The sequence below is a fragment of the Phyllostomus hastatus genome, unplaced genomic scaffold, assembly GCF_019186645.2.
Source record: "Phyllostomus hastatus isolate PE091 unplaced genomic scaffold, TTU_PhHast_1.1 phas_contig_210, whole genome shotgun sequence".
Taxonomy (NCBI): Eukaryota; Metazoa; Chordata; class Mammalia; order Chiroptera; family Phyllostomidae; genus Phyllostomus; species Phyllostomus hastatus.
Window position 1 is genome coordinate 26,047,304 of NW_025333737.1, and position 10,437 is coordinate 26,057,740.

At 58.1% G+C, this 10,437-nt stretch overlaps 1 protein-coding gene across 1 annotated transcript; it reads right to left on the reverse strand.

Annotated features, from left to right (window-relative positions):
* Positions 1 to 5,247: 5,247 nt before the first annotated feature.
* Positions 5,248 to 10,229, reverse strand: DLX4 (distal-less homeobox 4). Its single transcript, XM_045836798.1, has 3 exons — positions 9,721 to 10,229; positions 6,149 to 6,345; positions 5,248 to 5,703 (listed from the first exon to the last, which is right to left on the reverse strand). Exons 1-3 carry the CDS (start codon positions 9,983 to 9,985, stop codon positions 5,461 to 5,463), a joined length of 705 nt encoding a protein of 234 aa, XP_045692754.1. The 5' UTR covers positions 9,986 to 10,229; the 3' UTR covers positions 5,248 to 5,460.
* Positions 10,230 to 10,437: the final 208 nt, after the last annotated feature.

Genomic DNA, 10,437 nt, shown 5'->3' on the forward strand with positions numbered 1-10,437 from the left:
CCCCGCCCCCCCACAGGATTTGGCAAAAGAAATTATCTGAGCATCAGAGAGGATATGTAACTGGTCCAAGGTCACACAGCAAGTAGTGGCAGAGCAGTGCTTTTCCCACCACCCCATGATCCCAGACCCCGCTCCTGCCCTCCTGTCAGGGCAGGGCAGTGGAGGGGTCAGCGGAGACATCTGAGGGGACAGACTTTGGGTCCCCATGAGGGGAAGGAATCCACGGTCATTCTGGGAACGATGAGATGTTCCAGGAAGGGCCGGGATAGGATCTCTTGCTAAGACTCAGGAAAAGAAGGAGGCAAGCCTTCCGGGAACCAAGAAAAAAAGTCATAATAAAATCATCTGGCTTCTATGGCCATTCAGTCTTCCTCCCCAACTGCTCACAAGGGATACAGGCCCAGAAAACAGGAGATGGAGGGCGAGGAAAGGGGCCAGGAACGAGGAGAGAAGGGGTGGGGAGACAGCGAGAGACAGAGGAGAGAGCCCCGCTGTTTTCCCTCCCCACACACGCTCAGGTGGAGGGAGGCTAGTCTGTGTATTTCTGGGTGGTTTCAGCCTGTGTCTGCATATGTCTAAGCCACTGTGTATCTCCTTCTCGGTCCATCCCTCTGTGTTGGGCTTCTCTCTGTGAGCACATAACCTGTGTGCGTGTTTCTTTCGTATGTCCATGTACGACCATGGGAAGGCTTCATGAACACATGCTCACACGTGTCTCTGTGTGTAGCCATGCCCTCCCCATGTATGCCAGTGTGCATCTGCCCGCCTGTGTGTGCATTCACGATGTCCCTGTGCCCGATCTCTGCGTCTGTCTGCTTGCTTCCATGCATGTGCCTGGGGCCTTTGTATTTTGAGGTTTGGGATGGAAGGGTCTTTAATCCCTCCCCTTAATCAGTGTGGGCTGGCCAGAACAGGGATGGAGAGGCAGGAAGAGGGGGCCACTTTTCCTTCTCTAAGTTTTGTCATCGTGGAAGCGGAGAGACAGCAGTCGCCCAAGGACTCCCTGACAGAATCTTTCCCTGGCTCCCCCGGGTCCAACAGCCATGCATGCGACTCAGAGGAGAGGCCAGGGCTGGGGCCGGGGAGACCGGAGCCGAAGGAGCCCCACTTCCTCACCTCTCCTTGGAGTGGGAGGAGCAAGGAGAGTGACAGAAGGGAAGATATAAACAGGAATACTTTGGGGTCAGTGGCTTTTAATTGTCAAAACATTACTCATCTCCTGGAACAGGTAAAGGGAGACCTTAGTCCCTTGAAAAGCAGCTTCTTGGAGGGCCGGGTTCAAAGGGTCTCTGCAGAGACCTGATGCCCATTGCTACACCTGTCTGAGTTCTGCCTCCTGGCTTCTGCCCGGAGTTCCCCGTCAGCATCAGCAGTCACCCCCTTCACCTCCTCCCGGGGCACACGAGCCCTGGCAAGGAAAGGGTTACCCCAGGAGAGCCGGTGGCTGGCAACACCTGCAGGATGCTTTTCTGAAGAGGCTTCAGTGGCCCTGGGGACAGAAAGCTGGGAGGAGATTTGCCACTGGGATAATGGGAAGAGTTGAGATCAGACACCAGACAGAACCAGAAAGCACCAGCTCGGGGAGGAGAGAGAGTGGGCGGATCGTCACCTCCTCGAGAGCAGGAAGTCAGCGTCGGCATTCTCTGGCCTTTCCCCTCTCGACACACATCCCTTACACATTGTGGGGTTCGTCCTTGATCTCCAAGGCCCGGTCTACACAGGCCTCAGCTACCCGGATAACATTCCATTGACTCTGGATACAATCCCAGAGACAAGTTCGGGCATCCAAGCTCCAATGAGGTTTGGAGCTGAGTAATCAGCTGCTAGGGCCGTGCAGACATTTTGTCGGGAACAACCAGCTCCCCACCCCCACTGTGCACAGAGGATTTGGGGGTGGGGGAGGGGTGGCCTGTCACTCCGTGTCTTCCCAGCCCCCTCCCACCACCACATTCTCCCTCTTCCCACCTGCAAGTAATTTGGCCAATGGGAAGGCAGTTAAGATTGCAGCGTGGAATCCCTCTAGATCTGTGTGCGTTTGGTCGGGAGGGGACTACCTCCTTTCCCCGCCCCCCCCCACCCCAGACCCCGGTGCCCTTTCCTCTTCACGGCAGCAAATTACTTGTAATTATCTCACATTGAAAGCCTTCAGGAGCTGCTCCCAAAATTGCTTTAATTGAATTAATTGAATCTCATTTTGTTGGGGGAGAGAATGGGGGGCACGTCTTAAAATAGCATAGGGGGAGAGGGAAGGGAAGCCCGGAGTCAGCTTTCCTGCGGCTGAGACCCTGAGAATGTGCCCTGGTCTCCCTGTTCCCATTTTCCGGTCTCAGATGATTCTCCATGCCCAGTGCCGTTGTTGAGGCCTTGCCTGGGTCCTGCTCCCAGATGGTGGTGACCAGGGACGTGTGGCGATCTCCGGCCTTCAACGCCGTCCCTCCTCCCTGCCCTCAGGAGGCAGACAGGCCAGAGGGCAGAGGTGAATGGATGGCAGTGGCAGTATGGACGCACACCATGACCCCTCCTCCCTGGTAATCACATGGCAGCTATAGATGGCATCTAGGAAGTGCTTATTGTGTTCCAGCACACAGAGTTACAAGTACTATCTCATTTAATCATTGTGGATGCACTGTGGAGCAGGTCCCATTAGTATTCCCATTTTAGGGCGAGAAACACGAGGCTCAGGGAGGTGAAATCACTTGCCAAAAGTCACACCATAGGCTGGGACTCTTCGGAGGCCAAAGCCCGCATTCTTAACCACTCTTGTTCTCCCTCCCTTAATGACCCAGTTTTCCCAGAGGGGTGTCCTCACGGGAAGAAACCAGAGGTTCCTCTTCTACAGCTCACATGGCTTGAGGGAAGGGGAATGGGGCTCCGCCTCCACTGGGGCTCCAGTCCCATCATCACCTGGGAGGAGCTCAAGGAAACTGAACCAGCTCCCAGGTAGGAAAGGACTCCCATTTCCCCTGGAAAGCAGCGAATGGATGGGGTAGAAAAGGGGGAGATGCTGTCAGCTCAGCTGGCCTCTGGCTAGGAGAGCAATTACACTCCTGCTACTTAACTTTACAACCTGGGCTGTTGTTTTAACCATGCGACTCGTGTTGGGCTGTCCAATTAATCTCGCCTTTGGAGGCTTTCCGAGATGGGGTGGTAGATCTTATCACAGGTCTGTGGAAAGAGGAGTGTGCAACCTGGAGTGGGAGGGAACAGCAGCCCTGCGGGCCTGTGGCCTCACAGAAGACCCAAGGGAGGGTTCTGGGGCCCCGGCCACTGACAGCCAGTAGAGGGAGGGTAGCCAGGGGTGGGGGAAGACATTGGTGGGGAGGAAGGGGAAGAGGTTTCTCCTCTTGGCTCCCTCCCTCTCTGCTGCTCCTGGATCTTGGCTTTGGCTGGCCCCGTGCCACTTGTCATGCCCAGGAGAACCCTCCACGTGTGTTTAGAAAAGTAGGGGTGGCCACCGACCCAGAACAGGGTCTTGGAGGGACTAATCGCAGGCCCTCTCCCAAGGTGGGGGGGGAGGGGACGGCTTCCACTGAATTGCACACTCCCTTACTCTCCACACAACTCCAATTTGGCCCTTTCTGTGCCAGCAGGGTTGGCTCAAGAGGCCTGAGTGGTCTTTCCAGACAGTGTGGGCCCGGGAGTGCCTGGGAACGGGTTTAGGCAGTAAGAGGAAAGCTGGCTCTGGGAGCTTTTTACCTGGACTTGGAGGCCCCCTCCCCTCAAACCCTCTAGTCAAGCTGGGCTGGATTCCCTGAATTATAGTCTACCTTTGTCCTCAGCCCCCCTGTGGCTGGGTGCTGTGTGAGCTGGGGGTGGGGGGCTAAGGCCTAGTTGGGACCCCCTGACTCTGCCCACACTGCCCTCTGTACTTCCTTGAGCCTGGCACCACACAAGTGGCTGACCACGCATCTGGCTCCCCTGTTAGCCTGCAGGGTCTGCCTGAGTCACCCTGGTATCTGGAGATCCAGCAGAGCAGAGGCTCCATAAATGTTTGCTGGATGGAGAAGTCCAGTTCCTTCCGGGGCTTCCTTCTCCTCTGCCTCCTCCTCCCCATTCCCCTAGTGGGGCTGGGGCCTTTCCATCCTCAAGAAGCACACTTCTCTCAGGGGCGGACCGGACTGGCTCAGTGGACATGTCCTCTCCCAAGGTGAGCAGGGACCCTCCATGGGCTAAAGGTGGAGCACCGGAGGCCCTGTGGCACCCCACTCCTTCTAGAACTGGACCTGGAGAGACTTTGCTGGTGAGGACCGTTCAGATTTCGGTCATTGCCAGCGTGAGCACCTTTTGGTTTCACCCTAGTGCACTGTGAAAACACGGGCATTATTAAAACGTTCCAGAGCGCGAACCACAGAGCTAGTTAGTGGAAGAGGCACAACTAGGCCCCAGTGCCCGTAGTTCGGGGCTGGAAGAGTCAGACGGTGCAGAAGGGGCATGCGCGGCCAGCCCCAGAGATCAGGAAACAGACACACCTCCAAGCCAGGGCCCAGGTCTTTGTACAAACTTTAATGTCTGGAAGCTGACAGCATGAGGGATGGTAAGAGCCTGGGGATGCCAGTCAGACTGGCTAAATGTGGGAGAATTTCATTTAGAGAGAGACAGCTGTAGAACACTGAATTGTTGGGCCCACCCCACCTATTTGGGGTGTCTGTACTTACACTCATCTTGAGAGCCTATGTGTTCCCTTTTTGCCCAAAATGTTACCCTACTGTGTTTCCCAAGAGTATGTACATGGGGGTTATTATGTATTGGGGGGATTAATAAATATCCATTGAATTATAAGGATAATTGGATCCACTGCCTACTCAAAATGGTAGATGGGGAAAAGAGGGCTTTGTGAGGAAGAGCACATAAATTACCCATAGGTCTACAAACTCCACATTTTCAGCACCCCGCTCCCGCACAGGAGGGTAAGTAGGTGTATCAGTTACGGGCTGATGGACTGACCTCCAGGAAAAATTGGAGAGTGGGGCCAGGTGGTGGTCCATGTGAAGGCTGGATATACACTTCCCTTCTGTTCTGGCTCCGCCAATGGGTGGGGCAAGGCCCAAGGCACACAGAGGAAAAACATTCAGTGTCTCTTGCTGGTTTTGGCCCCAGGCTGTGATGGAACTGTTGTCCTTTCAAGGAAGGGGGTGGCAAGACTAGAGGTCCTGGAAACAGCCTGAACTCCAGCCAACGACTCGCTCCAGAGCCTCTGGCCAGCTGGAGGGAAGGTGTACCGTCCATGGTAGTGGTGGGGGGCAGTCGCTGAGACCAAAGGTTTTTATTAGGCTGTTTGGGTTATGGGTTATGTTTGGGTTATGGGGTAAGGGGGACCGGGATCCATACTATCCTTTTCCTCCCCATCATCCTGAGAAAACCCACCTGGAGCTGGTTTCCTCCAGGCCCAGAAGGGGTGCAGGTGGGCTGGGTCCTGGGCTTTGTAGGAGGGCTGGGGGCCTGACCCACCCATGCCCAGGCTCACATCATCTGAGGTGGAACCAGAGCGTCTGGGGAGTGATGCTGATACCAGGCTCCAAAGCTGTTGCCATAGCCCCCAGTGGGCAGGGCGCCCACCTTGGGTAGATCCCAGAGGGATGGCAGGGGCGGGGAGCAGGGAGACAGGGAGGGGGGCCTGCTAAGCAAGTCCCCTTCCTGCCCCCCAGAGTTCTGCTTCAGGAGCTTCTTGTATTTGGAACGTTTGTTCTGAAACCAGATCTTTACCTTCGGAGAGAAAGGGGAAAGAATGGGAGATCAGGTGGAGGACGCGTGGAAGGATGTGGCCAAAGTGAAGGAGCCCAGCGGCAGGGGCAGGGGCAGGGGCAGGGGCAGGGGGCGGTCCCGGGAGGAGAGCGGAAGTCGGGAGCCTTCGCTCTGGTCCTCCACAGCCCTGGAAGCCCCGGAGGTCCGGCCTCTGAGCTCTCCCAGTGTGGGTACCCTCCTCTACCTAAACCTACCCCCACAACACCTCTCAAAAATACATTCCCCCAACTTACTGAGGGCCAGCAATGAGCACACCCTGAAGAACTGTGACAACTGGGCTGGGGGACTCAGCTGTCATTCCCACCTGGGGGCCGGCGTCGGAGGGCGGGATCGGGGGGGAGGGGTGAGTTCCCACAGAACACACCGAGGGATGGTTAGCATGCAGGAAGAACGGGACTGGCCCCACCTGGGTCTGGGTGAGGCCGAGCTGTGCAGCCAACTGGGCCCTCTCCGGCAGCGCCAGGTACTGCGTGTGCTGGAAACGCTGGTTTAGGTGCTGCAGCTGCAGGCTCGAGTAGATGGTCCTAGGCTTGCGCAGCTTTTTGGCCGGGGCTTGAGGGAGCCGCTCCGAGGGCTCCGGGGACAGCGGCGGCTTCTCTGCATCTGGGGGCAGCATAGGGTGGAGGGTGGTAGGGCTTGCCATTTTATAGGCTTATTTGCATCTCGTTTACATGCTGGCTTCGGATTAGCAAAAAGCGTGAGCACCCGGCCGACACTCTCTACCTTCCGCTCCACGGCCGTTTCAAACCTCAAGGCCACTGTTCTCTAGGTGGGACAAGACGCAGTTCTTGCCCTCAGGGAGCTCCCACCCCTATGGGCCCTGTGACCCTAGGAGTCAGAGCAAGGGTAGGTAAAAGAAAAAAACCAAAAACCAAAAAGCGGCGGAAGGTCAAAGTTCAGCCGGGTGCGGTGGCGCCAGCTTGGGATGGGGCGGGACAGGGCGGGGTGGGGCCCCAGAAGCTCAGCGGTGGGCTGGGCCGAGACCTGGAGAGGACGCGGGGGAAGGGAGTTACAGGCGGAGGGAGCACACGAGCAAGACTTAGAGGCACGTTACAGCGTCTGCGTGGCAGCCTCCCCACTGCCGGGAGAGGACTGGGTCGGAGGGGCTCAGCCTAGCTGGCCTTGAACGCCAGGATGAACACCCCTCCCAGGATCCGAGTGTCGAAAGTGCCCCCAGGGTTGGCCATGCCTCCCCTCCTGTAAGAAGGGGCACTCCTGAGGAACGCACTGCAGGAAAAGTGACCATCTCTTCCCTCTCCCTTGGCCGGCTGGCTAGGAGAGGAGGCTCTCAGGGGTGTCCCGCCGAACTCACAAACGGGCTCTGGGCTGGTAAGGAAGGTGACCCAGTTCCAGAGAGTACGCAGCCGAAAGCTGCGAAAGCCCTCCCGGCCACTCCCGAATTGCGCTCGGTAGATCTGGTCACCTCCTGCCCTTGGGCTCAGCCTCCCAAGCAATCTTGGGCTGGCAGCTAACCCGGCCGTAGAAGGAGGTGGGTGAGAGGTTCTCCACTTCCGACCTGGGCGGCCTCAACCTGTGCCACTTCATCGGGGCACGGAGACCATTCCATGCAGATGGTGGGGCGGGGTGGACCAAGTGGCCAGATGTCCCTGGACTTAGGACAATGCTTGTTGCATTCCACACAGGTCTGCCTGCCGTCCTAGCAAAAAGGGCGCTTGGCCCCAGTGCCCAGATGGTTGGGGTCCATCCTTGTCCCCCTAGGCCTTCATCCCTCTGGTTTATCCCACATGTCAGGTTCCCTGACCCACAGTGGTGATGACCTCCTCTGCATTCCTCACTCGTGGCCAGAGGCGCTTAGGGCTTCTCAGATCCACCCTCCTTGACCCCCACCTCAGCCAATTCCCAGAAAAACCCTGGGTTTCCGCTCCGTCCGCACCTGTCCAGCCTTCCCTGCTCCCACCTTACTGCTCCAAGCCTTGGGCTGGCAGCTAAGCAACCACTCTCTCTCTGTCTGCGTGGACCGGTCGGTCATTTCAAAGGGTGACACAGAGAGAGCCTGGGAGGCAGCCGGGGCTCCTGAACGTTCACAGTTCTTGAGCCCTAACTCTCCCAGCAGACCCCTGCCAAGTTCCTTCACTGACAGCTGCCTTCCTCCACACTGGCTGCAGCAAGTCGCGACAGGATCTGCCCTGGTCGTCCCTATGAAGCCCGAGGGCCTCCCTGAAGGCGCCGGTCCCCGCCTGCTCAACAGGGCGGTGGCACGTAGCTAGCTTCCTTGGAGCCAAACCTTCCCCTGAGGCGGGAGTGAGGGTGGGGCTGGGGGGGGGGGGACACGGAATGGGGGCACAAAGGAGGATCCCCAAGCCCTCTCTCACACCCCGACCAATCCATCTAAACAGAGTAAGCCAAATCCACCAGTTTCGGTAGAAAAATGCGACAATCTAGTTTAAGGATGTGTGTGGTTTTCGTAGCGTCCGGGAAATTCCATAAAGAAAAGGAATGCTCCCCCGCTCTCGTCCCTAGACAAAGCAAAGGGAAGCAGGGAGTGTGGCAGACAAGGCTGAAAGCACCACCCCCATTTCCAACAGTTATCTTAAGGACAGGGTTTTCTTACTCCCTGCCCCTCCCCCCGCCACTCACATGCAAATGTACCACCTCAGCATGCACTGGAAGGGTCCAAGGAATTGTCTGTAGAACCGATATCAGGTGTAGACGACTGTTCCTCTCCCAACGACAGGCTCGGCAGCCTGGGAGAGGCAGCCCCAGTTCTGGCACAGGAGGCAGTAGACTTTGGGGGGGCTCTGAGGAAGTTCCCTCAACATCCTCTTTTCTGGCCTTACGCGGTGAAGAGTCCATTTGCAAGGGCCTGGAGCCTGGAAAGCAGGCTGTCTCCTTTGTCCCTGCACACTTCTTCTTTGGGCCTCAGTGTGCGCATCTGGACATCAAGGAGGCTGACGAGCTCCCAAACGTCTAGCGTCACCCCTGGCTCAGATGTGAATGAGCTCCTGAGTCTCAGCCAAGTGACAGGAGGCAGGGAGATGTCTTGGTCCTGGACTGACCCCAGCAAAGTCACCCAGTAGATGTGCAACCTTTGAGAAAACTGCCAAAGACAACTTCAGGGGCCATTAGGTGGGGGCAGGGAGTGCAGGGGACCTGAGGTCTAAGCTGGGGCTAGCACAGGTGGTATATGTGGAGTGCTGTGTGGGTTCTGCCCATGCAGGCCCAGAGCCAGGGGGACAGGCTCCCTCCCTGGCTTGATACCCTCCAGTGGGCACTTTCTCAGGAGCTCAACGTTGCTCCAGGCAATGGGAACTGTGGCCTAATGTCCCCCAAAGGCAAGGGGCAGAGATGACAGGAATGGCTGGTGTCCACAATGAGAGACTGGCCCATGGGTGGCTAAATCCTTAGAACAATAGATGATGGAGTCCTAGCCCCGGATTCTCTCAGGCCAGCTTCCAGTCTCAGGCACTGTGGGCACTGTAGGGGTGGGGTGGGGAGAGGGGAAGGGGCCCCCAGTAAGCCCCCATGTCTACCGTCCTCCAGCTGGGACCTGACTTCTAGTTTTCAGTGTTTGGCTTGAGCACTATTTGCTGAGACAAAACGAAAGCAGCGGAGAGAGGCGCCATGGGGAAGGGGTGAGCATGACGGAGAGTCCTGGAGAAGGGGTAAGCACCCACACCCACACCTGGGTTCTTTCAGTTTACCGTTACCCGTAGGTACACACAACCCCGGTGCTCCAGGGGGTGGGCAGGGGGTGGGCTAGGGAGCCCCGCTGCCCGGCTTCACACAACTGAAAATCGAAACCAGGTCGGTCTTGAAAGGAGACCTAAATCAACTCGCTCCCGCCCCTCCCCCCCGTCTCCCGCCCCATCCATTTGCCCTCCCCCCACCCCCAGATCCTATGGATTCTGAGTAAGGGCTGAATCCCGCTAGCTGCGCCCAACCAGGCGAGGGCGAAGTTTAGGGGCGCACAGGAGCACCAGTCCCCGAGGTGGGAAAAGCCGCCGCGGCCGTACTTACCTGCTTCCCGCTCCTGCAGAGAGGGCTGAGAGGGCGCCGTGGGTTGCTGGCAAGGCAGGTAAGGGTCTGAGGGCGTCGCCGGCCCGGTGTAGGGATAGGGCAGGAGGTGGCCGTATGGCCCAGAGTAGGGCAAATCGGAGGCGGCTGCGGTTGCGGGGGACAGGCCTAGAGGGTAGGCAGCCACTACAGATGGGACGGGGGCGATGTCCGGGAAGACGGCTTTGGAAGCGTCCCTGCCAGGGAGGGGGCAGGGCAAAGAGGACATTGCGGCCGGGGCCGGGCAGAACGACCTAGGCCATGGCCGGGCACGGCACGTAGTCCGCTTTCTCTGCCAACTCTCTTTTCCAAGCCTCGGGCGCTGGGGCCGAAAGATCCCCCACCTAGCCTCCCCCACACTTAAGATCCCGGCGAGGGTGTCTCTCTGCGCCTCTTCCAGCGAAAAGCGCGCCTGGGAAAGGGGTTCCGGGGGGTGCCCCCATGGCTTTTCCCCTCCCCCCTAAATCCATGGGCCCCCCTCTTCTAGCTCTTGGGTAAGGTTCCCGGACCCGACGGGGTGCCCCGCCCACTTAGACGCCCGGGATTGGCCGCCGCACGAAGTAACCTCACGGAGGCCTGCAGCCTGGGCCCGCCCCCCCGGGGCAGCCCAAGGTAGGAAAATTCAGAACTGGGAGATGCGGCGGGGGCGGGGCTCATGCTCTTGGCCCAGCTACTTCGGGG